Raw genomic sequence first — 17336 nt, 5'->3', positions numbered from 1 at the left:
CTAAGCAAACATTTCAAAGGCAGGCTTTCAATCGTTTGGTTTTTGAAGATTTACATGCAAATACATTTTGCAAATTAAAAAATTTTGTGAAAAAAATTATAATATACATATGACAGTTTAGTAACCAAATAATTTGGAAAAAAAACTCAAAATAACTGCTCTCCTGCTACTACCTACTTATTTAACATGGCTTGGTTTTACCTTATTTCTATTTAAATGATAACAAATCCACATAAAAGTTTAAGCATTTCAAAGTAAACTTCGAACATTAATATGGACAACATTTTATTAAAAAAAGTTGAGTAAACTTTCACAAATCTGCCACTTGCACTGGCATTTCTGTGGCTGCAAAAAAAATACCACAAAATAGCGCCGCAAATAAACGAAAAAAAAACAATCTAATCCAAATAAAATGATATTTGGTGGTTTTGCGTACATTCCGTTAGACCACAAAATAGGAATTTAAATATCTATATATGTATGTATGTATGTACAAATATTTGTGTATGCAAAATTTTATGTAAATTGCTTTGTATACGCCCCAGTAAATTTCCATGCGTAGAAAGAGGCAGAGTTTCGAGGTAATCACTGTATTACACGAAATCAAACACTCATTTAAATAGCAAAACATTGACAAAGTGAGCTAAAAATTTACATATGTACACATATGCACATACTTACATCTATTATGAACACGCATGTTAATCTAAATACGTTACATACGTTGTTCTTTGAAGTCATTAGTGAAATGTAAGCATATTTTGCTGACTTTTCAAAGTAAATACGTTGGTATGTATTTTCACCTTCCCCAAAATGTGTTTTTGAGGTTGTTACAATGTTAGATTTCAAATCGTACATGTGCTTTCAGCTTATCTCTTTTAATATACATATGTATATATTAACATATGTACGTATGCATGTATGTATGTATGTGCATACCAAGGTATGCCTGTAAGCAATTTGCGCTTTGAAATTGTTAAGTAAACTGTTTGAAATAAAAGTTAATGGGATTGCGAATGCCCGTAGCTACGCTCATTTAACCTCTCTTAAAGATTTTGTACCTAATATGCTTTTGCTGTTTATTGTTGGTGGTGTCGGTGTGTATGTTAGCGAAAGCAATTTGCCACGTAGCTTTGATTTTGAGAATATGGAATCCTAATTTGATATTTAAACTGTTAGCGTATGAGGGCAATTGGTTTGAATTAGTTTCAGGTTGTAATAATATTTAATCAGGGTTTAATAATATTTAAAAATTAAAATTTCAACTCAGAACAGTTATCTTTTATTGTATAGTAGGAGATCCGACAAGGGCACGGACCTTCACCCATCTGTTTAATGGATGAAATCTACTTTGTATGAAATTTATTGTGTTAGGGAATTTTTCGCGCAAATCCCATAGAATATGTTAAAGAGATGAGTGAAAATTATTAGTATTACCTACCTGTTTATACCCGATAGGTAGGCCAGGAATAAATAGACAACCCAAAGTTTTCACATTCTGTAGGTTTAATAATAATAATAATAGATTGGCGCTTACACATATGTTAGTGTTTGGCCGAGCTTCTCCTCCGATTTGTGGCGTGCGCCTTGATGTTGTCACACAGAGCGGAGGGACCTACAGTTTTACGCCAGCTCCGAACGGCGATTGTATTTTTATGAGAAGCTGTTTTTCATGGCAGAAATAGACTCGTAGGTTTGCAATACAGCTGTGAAGTGGACAAATTTTTGAAGGTAAATAAGTAATAAGTTATTGGTGATTAGCAGTGCGCCATACCATTCCGCAGGCCTCGGTTAATGCCACGGTGGAGAGAATACAGAAGGTGGCGCCGATGGCAATACCGCTAATCGGCTCTCAGTTAATTTGACAGAATCAGCTGTTTTGCTGACGTCACAGTCGAGTTGACAGCAATAGTGATGTGCTGAATCAATACTTTTAAGTATCCAATACTCTCGATACTCGGTACCGGAACATTTAGGTTTCGAATAAAAGCGCACATAGGCCAAAAGTATGGAAAAAAAACGGTGGATAAAGAGGTGGCGGTGGAATGTTTCTTGGATGTGGAGGGCGCTTTCGACAAAATGGAACATTCATTAATACACAATTGCGCGCGGCGCAAAGGGTTTGATGAAACCACATGCCGCTGTATAGCAAAGGCCATTAAATCTAGAACCATTACTTCCACTCTAGGACAGGAAAGAGTCAGATTCTTAGCTACGAAAGGTTGCCCGCAGGAGTTAGTGATCTCCCCTCTGCTAGGGCCCATGGTGGTACAGGAACTACTCTGCCTTCTTAGCGAAAACGGCCTCAACGTTAAGGGTATGCGGCTGACATTTTCATCCTAATCAGAGGTAGGTTCGAAGATGCTATCTCCAACCTCCACAGAACGCGGTGAACATAGTCGTCAATTTGTGCAGCAACAATGATTTAAACGTAAACCCCAAGAAGACTAGCATTGTCTTTTTCTCAAGGAAAAGGAAAAGGGAAAAATTACTAGAACCACTTCTTCAAGCTGAAAAGATACACTTCTCCAAAGAGGCCAAATAACTAGGAATTATCCGTGAATCCGCGCCCAGATAAAACTATTCAAAAGGCCTGGCCTCTGTTCTGCACCTCCCGGAAGCTTATGGGACGGAATTGGGCATTAGACCGAACTGGCAAGGCGGATGCATGATGTCATCTCCAAACCCAAGGAAGAAGCGAAGCGAAGTCCACGCAGGTCAAGTTCGGCAATGTACACCGACTGGCCTGCGTTAGCATCACTGGCGCGATGAGAACAACACGAACCATCGATATCGACCAATACAAATCTGATTACGTGGGGTTAAACAGGCGGCAAAAAAATTACTAAAAATCATAGCGAATCCTTAGTCGCTTTGTTATATTAGAATGTCATGGGCTATAAAACTGCATACCCTAAAAATTCTGATTAAAAATGGTTGAATTTCGAATGAAAATTGTTAGAATTGTTAGCACGGTTGTAGTAGTTATAGCATAATAAATTTATTTACAAAAAATTTACCAAAAAACTGTGATTAGAGAAATATTGTAAATATTTAAAAAACTTGTGCGCAGGTTCATGTACATAGTTACGTCGTTTGTGTGCGGAAAAATATCTGAAAACAGAAATCTTCTTCATATTAAATTTCGATTTTCTCTCATGAACTGAAGAAAATAAAGCGCCAAATCTTTTATCCAAATATACTAGACACATTTATTCGCACTTATTTATTCCCAACTTCAAGTCTCCTTCGGTCATCAAATTTAATTTCATTCGTCTGTCAACTTTATTTTGTAAACTCGCTTAAAGTTGGCGCAAAGGTGAAGTATCTGTAGGCAAATTTTGACGAAGTGTAATAAAGTTTTATACGAGATTGCTAGAAAACTTTAGCCCAGCTCTCAATTCAAAAAGTTTAGGCATGACAAGTTGAGATCGTGACCTATATAAAACACATATACATACGTACGCATATACTTATGTACTGTAATATGTATGTAAGATTGTATATAAATCAAATAAATAACTGAGTGCATCGTACGCATTTATACATCAATATATCGGACATTCCATGTAAAAGTGGAAACGAAATAAATTTTAAAATGTCCTAATCTGTGTATATATATAATACGCGAAAGAATTTTTTGTTCAGGTCATCAGATCCGTACCGTTTTTTTCGATTTTCAAAAATGAGGTATCAATAAGACTTTACTTTTTCGAAAAGAGTTGCCACCTGTTAAGAAATTAAGCTCAAATTATTTAAAAAGTTAAATCAATTGTTACAATATGGGTATCAATCGAAATGGTTTTGAAAATGCTTTATATATTAACTACGTGCAGGACGGGTTGCCACACGTTTAAAAAATGTAATTAATTTTTAATTAAAGGAATTTGTTAAGTAAGTAAGGTATCACTATATGGGTGTCAGAAAAAAGAGGTTTAAGAGAGCAGTAGTTTGGAAATATTTTGCAGAGGGTTGCCACCTATTTGAGAAGTCGAATTATATTATTTTATACCCAAGTTATATGAAATATTAAAAATGAAAGAGTTTTAAGAAACATTGAGTTTGACAATTTAGATGATTTTTGATGTTTTTAAAGGTTGCCCCAGTTTAAAGGGTTAAATAAAAATTATTTAGTAAATTAAATTAATTACCATACGATGGTTATCAATGGAAATGAGTCTATTTCAGAACTATGTTTAGTAGGGTTGCCACGTGTTTAAATAATAAATTTCCACTTAATTCATGAATTACTTGAAATATTTATAGTGATGTCAGACGAAAAATATTTAAGGAAATTTTTAAAAGCGTTGCCGCCTGCTTTGAAAGTCGTATTTAGCTCAATTATACATATGTTACATGAAATAAAAAAAATGGGTATCAATCGAACGAGTGTTAAGAAATCTTTAAATTGAACATTTAGAATTGTTTTATTGTGCCAGAAGAGGGCTGCCATCTGTTGAAAAAATTTAATTCAAATTATTTTATAAGGTAAATGGATAAAGATGGGTATCAATCGAAATGGGTTTGAAAATAATATATTTCTGAACTTTATTTTGAAGAGTTGCCATGTGTTTAAAAAATCAAATTCTACTTAATTCATAAGTTAATTGAAATATGTATAACAATGCCCGACGACAAAAAGATTTTAGTTTAAAATTACTTCTAAAGGGGTTGCCACCTGTTTGAAAAGTCGAATTTTTTTTACTTATGTGCAAGCTACGTAAATCAAATATCGAAATATTAGTGTCAAACGAAAGAGTTTTAAGAAAGCTTTAGGCTGATAATATTTTTAATTAGGGTTGCCATCTATTTTTTTGAAGGTTATTACATCTGCGCCTTTATTTCGAATTTCCATAAACAGGTTTTATTTCTTGAAGTTAGAACCTTTTTAGCTGTACAGGGAGATTTGAAATTTGATGAAATGAAAACCGACGCCATGCGAGATCTCTCATCACTTAGAAATGGTTTAGATGAATCATTAGGAATATTTTTTGAGGTTTTTTTTCGTGCATAATTACCTTACACCAGTCATAAATTTAAATATTTTTTAATATTTCTATGAGCCAAATTTTTATTGAGAACGAAAGCGTATAACTAGTTCATATTTTACAACACAAAAACAGCTGTAGTGAAATTTAAGTGTTTGTTCGTGTTCATTCAAATGATAGTTACATAAAACTAGGAAATCGTTGGTTGGTATTTGTGTTAAGGCAATTTTGTAAGTTAGTTATCGTTCTATGTCAAAATGTATCTTTCGCTGTTCGCTGTTGTAAGTTCCGACGACATAGTTATATTTATAATTCACGATTGATCGTATTCTGAAGTAAAATGTCTCACCAGCCACAATGGAATGACCCATATATAAATGAATCTGACCATTGTACGTCAAATAAATATGTACAAATGTTTGCTGTGAAAAGATACTTAAATCTAGAGGAGTTACAAACTTTTACATACTCATTAAATTCGCAGAAATTCCGAACAATCGCCCAATGCGCCTTTCGACATTGTCCAGTAGTATCTGCTCTGATAGCTGCGATTTGCAATGTACATACATACATATGTAAATGGGTATTAATAGCTACTTGTAGTTTTAACATCGATATCTTTCACTCAGCAAGGCGACAGTGCCCCTTAAAAAAAATGTAAAGTTGAAGTGCACCTTAAATTTACATTTTTTCGTTTCTGATTGCCAGACTCCTTTTAATTTCCTGTGCGCATTCTTGAAAGGTGTGACCAGCATCCTCAGCTTAACTACATCACTTCACTCAATCGCTGCCATGCAATTTGGTCGGCTGAGTGCCATTTTTTATGTATTTGATGTATGTATCCGTGTGCTCAGTTTATCCTTCAGCTTACCTTTTTTTCCTGTGCAGAAACGCATTACAACTTTTTTCTTTCCACTTAAATTTTCATGAAAATGTAAATATTTCATTGATTTTCTTTTTGCGGTCTTTTTAGCTGATCCCGTTATTGAATTTTTCAACCCGGATCACCGTAAAGTGCTCGAAGAGCAGGATAAGGAAATACGCAAACGTACAGGGCTGAAGGGTGCAGCGCCGGGAGGTGATGAGTGGATTTACCTAAATACCTACTGTCGTGTGCCGGTAAGTGAGAGTGCAAGCTGTGAGTATTTAGCATAAATAAAGAGTTTAAACTTAAGCTTTAAGAATGCAAAGATAGGTGATGCTAATTTTTTTTGATATGCACGGCTGATATTTAAATCGAAAGAACTTGAAATCAGGGACCGAACATAATACTTATTGATTAAAACTGTCATGGAAAAATTCACTATGAAGAAAATGTTCTACAACGAAGTGATAAATACATACCAATTGATTTCTTTTTTCACCGAGACTCAAATTTGAAAATAAATTTTTACTTGCAATTTTTATGCAAAATTTAAAAAAGTTAACAATTATTTTTAATTTTTATATTATATGTCTTAGATATTATATAGATTATTATTCGTAAAAGTCATCAATAAAAATCAGTCTGTGACTTTTACTTTTAAATGTCATCAATATAAATAAGGCGGTGTTGGGAAACAAAAGTTTGCTACGACTTATACAAATGACTTTTATAAGTATGATTTAAAAAATAAAGGTCACTGACTGATTTTTATTAATGAGCTTTATAAATAAAAGTCGTCGATAACTGTTATCTAAGACATATAATTTAAAAATCAAAAATAACTGTTATTTGCAGATTATTTAGATAAAAATCAAAAATAATTGTTACCCGGGATTTATAGAATAAAAGTCAGAAATAACGGTTATTTAAGGAGTAATTAAATAAAAGCCCAAAAATATTTTTTAAAGATCGATTTTTTAATAAAAGTTGTAACTGTTACGGTCCCTGTTTGAAATATAATGAATACCTGTTGAAAACATTATACAATACCAAAATATTTGGCTTTCTTCTTTTGAAATTAAATAGAAAAACTTGATTTTTTTTGCCAGGAAAAAATCATAACCGGATTCTGCAAAGGCACTCAAGACTACTGTCCACCGGCGCCACAAGGTCCACCTGGCCCTGCGGGTGCCAAGGGCCCCACCGGACCGCCAGGTCTGCCGGGCATTCCTGGTCCAAAAGGCAATCGCGGTGATGTCGGACTACCAGGACCGCGAGGAGTAGATGGCGCAAATGGTCCCATAGGACCACGTGGACCCAAAGGTGACATTGGTATACCGGGGCGAGCTGGACTTGATGGTCGTGATGGTGTACCTGGTGAGCCTGGTCTAGATGGCGTACCCGGCCGTGCAGGTGCTGATGGTATACCGGGCAAAGATGGGCTGCCAGGTTTGGATGGTCGAGATGGATTGAACGGTAAAGATGGTAAGGATGGTGCATCGGGACCAAAGGGTGCACAGGGACCACCTGGAGAGCGAGGACTCAAGGGTAAGTTGTTTAGGGTAAATATAGTCTAAATGATTTTAAATTTGGATTAGGAAGAAGATATAACAGCCTTGTTATCTATGTATATCGAACAATATGCATCATGAGACGTAGAGTGGAGCTTATGCACTTTAAAAAATAATTTTAAAGCATCAACCGTAACATGCCCTAAAAGGAAGATAAACCGGTATGCTTCAAGTCTCAAGGTATTACTGAAGAACGCCGAACATTGGTCAGCATTCCATAGCTCTGTACTCTGTAAAAGAACCATAGACGAAAATTGGGTTCTGAACAAAGGGCATCTGGATTAGTACAAAGATTCATACAAAAGCATTCTATCTGATCAGGCAATAAATATCAACTCGGTCTGCTCTTTGTTTGAGAGAAGCATCTCCGTTTTAGCCGGTACCGATTTTCTCAACAAATTTGACTTTTTTGCGCACCAGAGTACTGAAACTTTAATTCTGAGTAGAAATATGAGCATAGAGATGCCAAACATGAAGGGATAAGCGGAAAAATTTAGCGATCCACCACTCAGCTTAACATCTTGTGAATCCTCTAAATATGTATGTCGGACATTGTTTTTGAATTCACCTGAAGTTGTATTTTGACCCTAAAAATCTGTCGCAAGTACATCTATGTAAAAGCAGTTACGTGGCTCGAAATACCGTTCCATAGATAAAGAAAAGAGCTGGGATTCTTTTGTTAAAAAATAAGCCTAGAAATATATATCATAATAACTATAAGCAAAGTGTATATCAGTAAGTGTATATCAGTATAAGTACAGTTAGCGTCAAACATATGAATAGCCTGATTTTTGACGATTTTATTTTTGTTTAAATTTTTCATACAAAATTTTACTTATTTACTTATTAAAAGATACAGTTCATTCCTAAGCAAAAACCACATTAATCAGTTATTTGAATTAAATACCCAGCTCGTGAAAATGCAAGAAATACCAAAAAATTGTCACCAAAAATTCAACATTTTTTAATTCGACTTCTTAGAAAAATTTCAAGTATTTATGCAGTTGTTTAGTTTTGTATAAAAATAGCTTTTGTTCTTGCGTTATATGGAATGAAATGCGCAACACGACAAAAAATATAAAAAAAAAAAAATCAACGGTAATTTTTTTCGACTTGAAACTTGAAACTAAAAATTTTTCTATGAAATCGAGTCGAAAGATTTAAAATTTTGATGAAAATTCTTTCTTTCTTTAAAGAAATCTATTCTTGTAGGTTTTGCTGTTGAATGAATTAATATAATAGATTGGCGCTTACACATATGTTAGTGTTGGCCGAGCTTCTCCACCGATTTTTGGCGTGCACCTTGATATTGTCGAACAAGGCGGAGGCGGAGAGACCTGCACTTTTACGCCGACTCCGAACGGCGATTATATTTTTATGCGAAGCTGTTTTTCATGGCAGAAATACACTCGCAGGTTTGCTTTTGCCTGCCGAGGCATGACCGCTGTTAAGAAAAAAACCTTTTTTTCTATATTTTTTTTGCGATGTTGTTTTGACCAGGACTTGAACCCCGGCCCTGCGGAGTGGAAGCGCGCACTGCTTACCACTAAACCACAGCGGCCGACTGAATGAATTATAGTTTTATAAAATAATAAGAAAAATTTGGCATGGAAAATAAAAATAAATAAAACCGTCAAAACGTCAGGGTATTTATTTTTTTGACGCTGACTGTATTTTGCTTATAGCTATGATGGCACATATATTTGAGCTCTACTCATAACTTATTGATTCAGATTTCGTGACTAATATTATTCTAGTCCTCCTACCATTACTTTGCTTAATTAAAATTGGCCTCCATTTATATCTACTATGTGAGAGATTAACGTTAGTGGAAGCTGCAATCAAAAAATAATTGAACTAAAACGGGCAGAGTCAATATATGCTTTTAGCGTGGGACAAAAATAAATAAAATAAATATAAATAATGCGTTCTTTTGTACACGCTGCCATTATGAATTTTCGTTTCCATTTACAATTTCATTTGTTCTTGCTTATCGGGATGGCGCAGTTATTGTACTAGTATAAATATGTATATGTATGTTTGTACTTCATGCAAGTTAAAGGGCTGGCTTCACTACAGGTTTCTTAATGTCGTACTGCGTCCTTTAAAGGAAAATGCTTTAACCTAAACGCTTATACTACATTTGCATATGTATGAGTTCACACAGCAATGATTACTTTCTCCGACTAGCTGAAATTACTTTCTCAGTTGCTGGTTAGAGTTGGAGATTTATAGTTGGGAGTAGTTGCATAGTTTTAGGAGCTGCTAAAAGAATATCTAAATTCGCCACTTCGATGCGGCGCAATTTAGAGTACTTTGACTTTTTCCTTTGTTAAATTGGCTTTTGCATACTGATTTTGCTCTGATTTGTTTCCATAACTTGGCCTTGTTTTGCCAATCTAAGGATTGTTTTTTTTTTGCGAATATCCTTGTTAGGTATTCGCTACGGCAGCTTCAATGTTGTTTATCTTTTTTCTTTTCTTGGATGCTGTTTGTTGGCATTGTTTGTTTACTGTTTTTCTTTTTCCTCGCTCATTTTCGTTTGTGTTTATTTGTTGTTTTTGGAAAAGCTTTTCGCATGGTATTATTCCAGCATGAGTTTTTCGAACATTTCTGAAATGTTACTTCTGAAATGTTGATTCAATGTTGTCAGGAGCAAGTAAATTTTTTCTTAAAGAAGTAAAGAAAAATATTTGCCAATAAAGAAAAAAGCTTTGCTTTTTTGTGTTCTTTATGGGATGCTAGAGGGTAGTAGCTATTTTTTGTATACGAATTTGTGTGCTTTTACGGTATCAAATGCACATATAAAATGCGGCAGTCTGCAATAGGCCTTGAGGCAAACATTTGTATTATATAGATTCATATATTGGGCCCTATGAGTTACAACTAATACCCCTTTTCCACCAAGCGCTTAATTGCAGTTATGAGCCCTGGTAAGTGCAAATAACGTTAACGTAAGGTGATCAGCAAAGTTCATTTCTTACTTTGAGCCTTTTTGGTCTCAACTGCTTGCACTTAATATGAGAAATTACCCCCTCGGAGCTGTGATCTCCTTTTGCCGACAGGCATAAACTGCAGTTAAGGCTTAGTGTAAATGTATTATAAAAAATTGCTCTTTCTTAAAATTTCAGAGTTTTAACTCGATTTATTTAAATACATTTTTAAAAAAAGCAAAGAAAATTTCCCAGCTTTTACTCGATTTATTAAAATAAATTTTAAGAAAATGCAATTACTTAGTTTTTAAAGATACGGCAAATATATAAAGACATGTTCGGCGATTTTTCGATATTTTTAGCGGCCTCTTTGGAATTTTAGGGATTCTTCTCACTTCAGCGTTCGTAATTTTTTGGGACCTTTAAGGGCAGAAATAAACACATTTAAGCCTTGGCTTTGTTCTTTTATGAATGTCTAAAAATAAAACAATTTTCTTTTTTGTGCTTTTTAGTCATCGATCACCGCGCGGCAAACGCATGCTATTCGCCAAGTAGTTAGAATATATACAGCCAGCACGTCTTTAACCCTCGAATGGCCGAGAAAGTTCTTAGGGATCTTTGAAATCTGAAAGTCTTTCAGCCGGTTTCACCAGCAATTTAAATGGAAAATGATTTTTTATTTTGTGTCAATTTCCGTATAAAATTCAAAACATTTAAATCATTTTTCCCTTAAATTGCTTTCGTGGCTGTGTGTGTCTATAGGAATTTATAGGACTTTAAAGTAACTTTAAAGCGTTATCGGGCGTTGATGGTTCGACCTCCAATTTTCTTTGCATGAGCCAATTTCAAGGTCTTCCTATGGCATCGTCGACTGACTTTTTGAAGGCGGTCTAATGGTTTTGCTACAGCAATAAATGTAGTGCCATCTACACAGCCCAATGTCTTTTTTTCAAAAGAAAGGAAAGATGATATTTATATTTGGAAACAAGTTTCCGCTGTCTCTTGTCAAATTTGGTTTAAAGAAAATCCGTATGTGCGGAAAAAATTCAAAAAGTTTTTTTATATTTTGTCTAATTAGCTAAATACATGGAAGCCCTTAAAAGCTGAATTTAATTTCTTTGTATGCCATAAACTCTTCAAGAAAAATCGGGGAAATTGGTATATTGTTAGAAATGGATTTTTTGAATAATTTTAAAGAGTGTTTGATTTATAGGTTTTTTTACGCTGTGTAAATAATTTAGGCAATGTTTTAGGATTTTTATATTACATATACATAGATATGACCTTATACAAAATATAAAAAATAGTTCCTCCGGTTAACATATTCTTTATGACACTCAAAAAAGCTAAACGAAAAAAAATTTAAGGGACAACAAAGGGTTAAGAGGCCTACAAAAATACTCAAAATTTCTCCAAACGGAGAACAGTATTTTAGTATTATATAACCTCTTTAAAACTTGATAAAAGTACAATCAGCTGCCTAAAGCTGCCTTTTTGACTGCTTCAGGACTTTAAATGACCTATCCCCTCAAAAACTTCATGCAATCTAACTATTTGACAAGAATTGGTTTTCAGGTGTTTTAGACAACGTTGATTAGAAATCCATAGTCAGATTAAAGAAATTCAAGATGGTGAATACAAAATGGTGAACAAGAATGCATATAGTCCTTTTTGGAAACTTTGGGCAGCCATGTCTTCGGCCATTTTATTTATTTTTTTCTCAATTCGTATTCACAAAAGACAAGCTCAATCACCTTTCAGCTAATATAATGAGAACGAAAACTTAAGCGCCGAAATCGAGGTTTTCACTGTATTGTAGGAGTTTTAAATTTAATCTACGAAAATCAAACTGATTTTTTAATCAGGATCACAAACAAACAATTGATGAAAAATTCTTTTGACCAGACTAACTGCTGTTTTTGGGGTCGCTGAATCGCAAACTATTTTTTAATGTTGACGGATTTACTTAACCCATGATAACGAAGGGGTTTTGGTGTCGCTGATGGCGAATATGAAGCTAGATTTTTAAAATCCAAAAAGATGGTTTTTATAAAATTTGGTATACAACAGGGCTCGAATCGTAACATCCGTTCATGGATCGAAAACCCTATGAAAGAATATTACGTGATACGTCAGTCGTATAAGTTGAATGGGTTCGTTCACGTATGTCATAATCCGAAAAATGTGTTTTTACGTGACGAGTAATACGATATCGTATGTGATGATTCGAGCCCTGTTCTCGAGGTCCAATACCCAGGAACAACGGCGTAGAATGAGCATGATTCTGTTCTCTTTGGTTTGCTTGAGTGGGCCACGTCCGCTCTCACTATTCTTAAATGAGATTTAAAACTTCAAAACGGAATTTTTATGTGTCGTGACTCTTACAGTAATACCAAGATTTTTAGTTATTTGTGATCCCCGTAGTGCTTTTGTTTTATGTTGGTTTAAGTTGTTTCTCTATAAATATCAGCAGTAGTCTGTCGACATATGGTAATTTCAAACAACCTGATATCCCTTTTAAATTCTTGGTTAATCCTGGTGGAACCATTCACCCTGCTTTTGACTAAAATTGCCGAGATGGCAAAATGGCGGACCAAACTCAATTTCAGAAGAATTAAAACATATTTTCAAATTAGACAGATATATTGCATCCGCCATATTTAATTTTGAAAATCTGACTTAATATTCGTAATCTTCTTCTTCTTATTTGGCGCTGTAACCGCATAAGCGAATTTGGCCGAGTTCAACAAAGCACCTCAAACGTCGTAATCAGCAACCTCAAAAATCCCTGAAAACTAAGTGTTATATAAATTTGATAATTTTCTTAAATCCTAAGGTACTAAGCCTTATAAAATTTCGTCATTCACATAGTATAGTTCGCCAGGTTTTTTGAGATTAGACGTGATGGCGCAAAATGAACTTCAGAATCGTGTTCAGCGACCCCAAAAACATGTAAAACTCCTGGTATGGTCAAAAGAACCTTTTTTCGATTTTATTGGAGTGCTGTGTAATCCCTATGGCCTCCCAAAAATTTCCCTTGCCTTGCATATGTTGCGTTCGAGGATCGTACGAATTTTCATTCCCCTATGAACTTTCTGCATTATAAACTTTGATATATTCGTATATAAATATGTAATGTATTTGTGCACTATATCGAGTAAATAAGCATTGCATTATTGCAGGTATTGCCGGACCACGTGGACGACCTGGTAAGTCCGGTAAAGATGGAACTCCGGGAATTCCTGGCATAAATGCATGGAAGGTACAACTTTTAAATGGCAGCTTCTCCAATGATTTACTCATTCCACCATCGATTGCTGGTAAATATATAATAATATTATAACGAGCATTTATGAATATGTAGTGTGTTTATCTAATACATAAATATCTACATATCATATCTATATATCATATATGTAGTACATATGTAGTGTATGCATAAATTTTTCTTTTCAAATTATGTATGATAACGTAAAACAAAGCAGTCTTACAATGTATCAAATCAAATTTAATTAATATTTACACATTTGGAATTATTTTACCTATCGGTTTCAAGTGAATACACACAAATTGATTTATGATTAATTAGAAGCTCAATTACTTTCACTCCTTTCGATTTCCTTCGCTGCTTGATGACATCCTTTATGCATTGCGCATTTGGCTTGTAATCATGATAAAAAAAATTTGAAATATTTATATCATGCTTGTAATCTTTCAAACCAATTAGAATTAAACTTTCTTTCAAATACTTATGTAAATTCACCGTATGCTATGTAACACCCTTCCACTTTTCCTCCCATTTCAGATATTAATGCGCCAAACATCGAACGCTTTGTTATTGTTGAGGAGGGTAAGACGTTGAATTTGAGCTGTGCGGCCAGTGGTAATCCCATGCCGCACGTTGAGTGGCGACGCGATGACGGACGTACAATCAATATTAATGGCGTAGAAAGTAAGTACATTAATTTCAAATTTATTTATATGTACATATGTAGGACTGTGTATCATTGATTGTTTATTTTTGATTGCGCTGTAATTTAAATTAATGTATTATGTTTTATAATAAACTAGTAGTAATATTTCCGCTTTGCTGATTTCAGTGTCATCGGTTAGTGGACCTTATTTGAAATTCACAAATATTACTCGACATCAGATGGCTGCCTACACTTGCTTTGCGGATAATGGTTTGGTGCCAGTTGCAAATGCTACCTTTCTCGTTCATGTTTACTGTGAGTATATCTAAAATTCGACATTTCATTGACTCGGCTTATGCTTCTCTCTTAATCCGTAAGATGCCTTTTCGCAGCCCTTTAATAAAATTTTTTTTGTAAATTATTTAACCCTCATGTTGCCATTTTTTTAATAAACTTTTTCTCAAAAAGCCTCGATTGCTGATTCAGCAAAAATTACACAGGAGCACCATTACGTTTCGCACCACCACTTCAGAACTTTTTCTTACTTCTAAAATCCTTGTAGGCTTTTATCACAGAAAAAATGTTATAAATACTGACGGGTTTACTTCAATGTTGGTATGCAGTGGTTTTTGTGGTCGCTGGTTACGAATATGAAATCAGCTTTTCAAAATTCAAAATGGTGGATACAATATGGCGGCCGAATTTGCAACAAAAATGTAAATTTATGGTACATAGGAAAATTGGAGATAGGTGGTTTCGAGTTTGAAGTTGAATTCAAAATTGAATCTTTAAAAATTGATTGAATTTATATAAAACAATGGTGTCTGGGCGCCTAGTGGGTAGAGGGTTTCGAGGTAACCGATTGCCTATATGAATTAAGATTAGAAAAAATTTCGGATCCAAGACGGTGGCTGGTTGGAAAGCAAATGTACCATGCTCTTGATTGAGATTCGGCTCCACCACACCACAAATACATACCTAATTATGGGTCTTATCATAGAGGACACCTCGAAGGCATTTAAAAGGGATATATTGTTTGTGTATCCCATTGTAAAGACCCCCGACGCATAAATACTCCAAGTGATGTTTATTTCAACTCATAAAAATCGAGTTTCATCTAGTATCGCCAGGCACTAACAGGTCTATGCGTAGGTTACGTTAGGTTGTCGTGGTCGTCTGTAAGACACACTTAGGCTCAGGACGAAATGTGATGCCGCATGTCGGATCAGCAACTCCCAATCCCTCCTAAAACCATTTTAAATTTTGCAGGCATTTTAGAATATCCCTGATTCCCACGCATCTAAGGTGCTCCAAGTTGTCGAGGAATTTCCTACCAAGACTGGAGAGTCTTTGTCTAGATAGAGTAGGGCACTAGCACAACAGGTACAGAATCATTTCCTCTTCCTCTTCATATTGACAGCTTCTACAAAAGTCTTGTAAATGTATGCCTAGTCGATAGGCATGCCTGCCAATTAGGCACTGTCCTGTTATAACGGAAGCTAACAATCTAATATTGCACTTATTTAGGATCAGTAGTACGGCTACAGCGGTCCGGGAGACGAAAGCTAAGGGAGCTTCCCAGGTGATGGGGATACTTAGTCTCTTCTTTTACTTCGAGGGTATTGCCCTTTAGAGTTATTTTACCGATATCAGGTAGCTTAGTTACATAAATACAAAAATCGATCACACCTAGCGTGCGTACATAACTACATAGTATGTACATATGTATGTATATTAAGTGAGAGAGTGTCCTCTAGCAGCTGAAGGCATAAATTGTGGTAGAAAAATTTATTTCACACTACAAAACTAAAAATATTTTCCTACTAGTGAAAAATGTTGTAATTTCAAAACCTTTCGCTTATTTACAATACATTTTAAACACAGTTTTTTTTTTGGTATCAAAAGTTAATAAAAATATGTAGTTAACTGTAAAAATGTAATTTTTATTCTCTTTTATTTCATTTCGTACACACAGTCTCGCCAATGATTGCAGTCTACCGGCAAATGATTTATGCTGAGTACGGACAGAGCGCCACGCTGGAATGCTTGGTGAGTATGAAAAAATGTTGTGAAAAAAATACATTCCATAGAAAATGTAAAGATATGCATGAAAGTATGCTGGAAAAAAGGAAAAGTTACAGAGATATACCGGTGGAAATTCATTTACCTATGCGCCTTTATTTTTCTTTGAACTGTATTAGTAACATTTTATTTTAAATAGTTATACAAAAATAATAAACTTGCGAATGAAATCGCATGAGCCAACTAGAAATACACGAAAAAGTAATTAAAATGCGTGTATACATACATCATACTTTCAACCTATCGGAAGTACCAAACATATATAACAAAATACATTTGCAAATATCTTCTACGAGTGTTCGGTGCTAGTTTGTGACATCATTAACGAAATCTCTTTCAAGATATGTAGCTATTAGGCCAACCTAATATTCACGCACGCCGGAAGTTTACTGTCAAAAATTTCTCATGCACATACAACTTGTATGGGCCCAACCGAAATTGAACATTTGACATTTGTGCTCATTTGACATTTTGGCGCGACTATGAATTCAAATTTTGCTCAACAAACCTCTGTAAATTTGACAGAAACGCAACTCTGAGAAATCACGCACCCAAATTGATTTCGGTTGATCAAATGTGAAAAACATGCAGGCGTGCGTTGAAAAACTCACGCCGGTAAAATTAGGTTGAGCTGTAAGAGCGAGCGAGCAATTACCAAATTTACCTACAAATAATAAAAAATATTTTCGGCAGCAAACTTTCCTAAACCTCTGCAGTTTAATACCCCCACTGCAATATCTAATTTATCTTATCAATTAAATTAAATAAAAATTTTGCAAACATGTGGCAATTTCCATACAAAAAATTTTCGCTTGAAGCCTCTTTCTTTTAACAGCCATATTGCAATTTTATCAATTTCCTTAAACTTCAATTTTCAAACAGGTGGCAACTCTCTAATTTTTTTTCTTTGTATATGGTATACCTTTCTCGTCTATATGCCACTTTTGATAAAATATAATCTCTGTTTGGTCCGAGGCTACTGT

The 17336-nt window shown here is 34.6% G+C and overlaps 1 protein-coding gene across 1 annotated transcript in view; it reads left to right on the top strand.

The window, feature by feature from the left end:
* The window catches only part of LOC118742641, a gene marked incomplete at its 3' end in the record, with an annotated part of 67704 nt that overhangs the window by 29561 nt on the left and 20807 nt on the right, over window positions 1-17336 (top strand). Inside the window, 6 exon segments of the mRNA XM_036474858.1 lie at window positions 5962-6107; window positions 6963-7401; window positions 13540-13677; window positions 14163-14309; window positions 14458-14586; window positions 16247-16320. Coding sequence (XP_036330751.1) covers window positions 5962-6107; window positions 6963-7401; window positions 13540-13677; window positions 14163-14309; window positions 14458-14586; window positions 16247-16320 — 1073 coding nt within the window.

Source organism: Rhagoletis pomonella, unplaced genomic scaffold (genome assembly GCF_013731165.1).
Source record: "Rhagoletis pomonella isolate Grant_MI unplaced genomic scaffold, Rhpom_1.0 Rhpom_scaffold_00007, whole genome shotgun sequence".
Classification (NCBI taxonomy): domain Eukaryota; kingdom Metazoa; phylum Arthropoda; class Insecta; order Diptera; family Tephritidae; genus Rhagoletis; species Rhagoletis pomonella.
The sequence above is the reverse complement of the archived record's forward strand: the minus strand, read 5'-3'. Positions and strand labels throughout refer to the sequence as shown.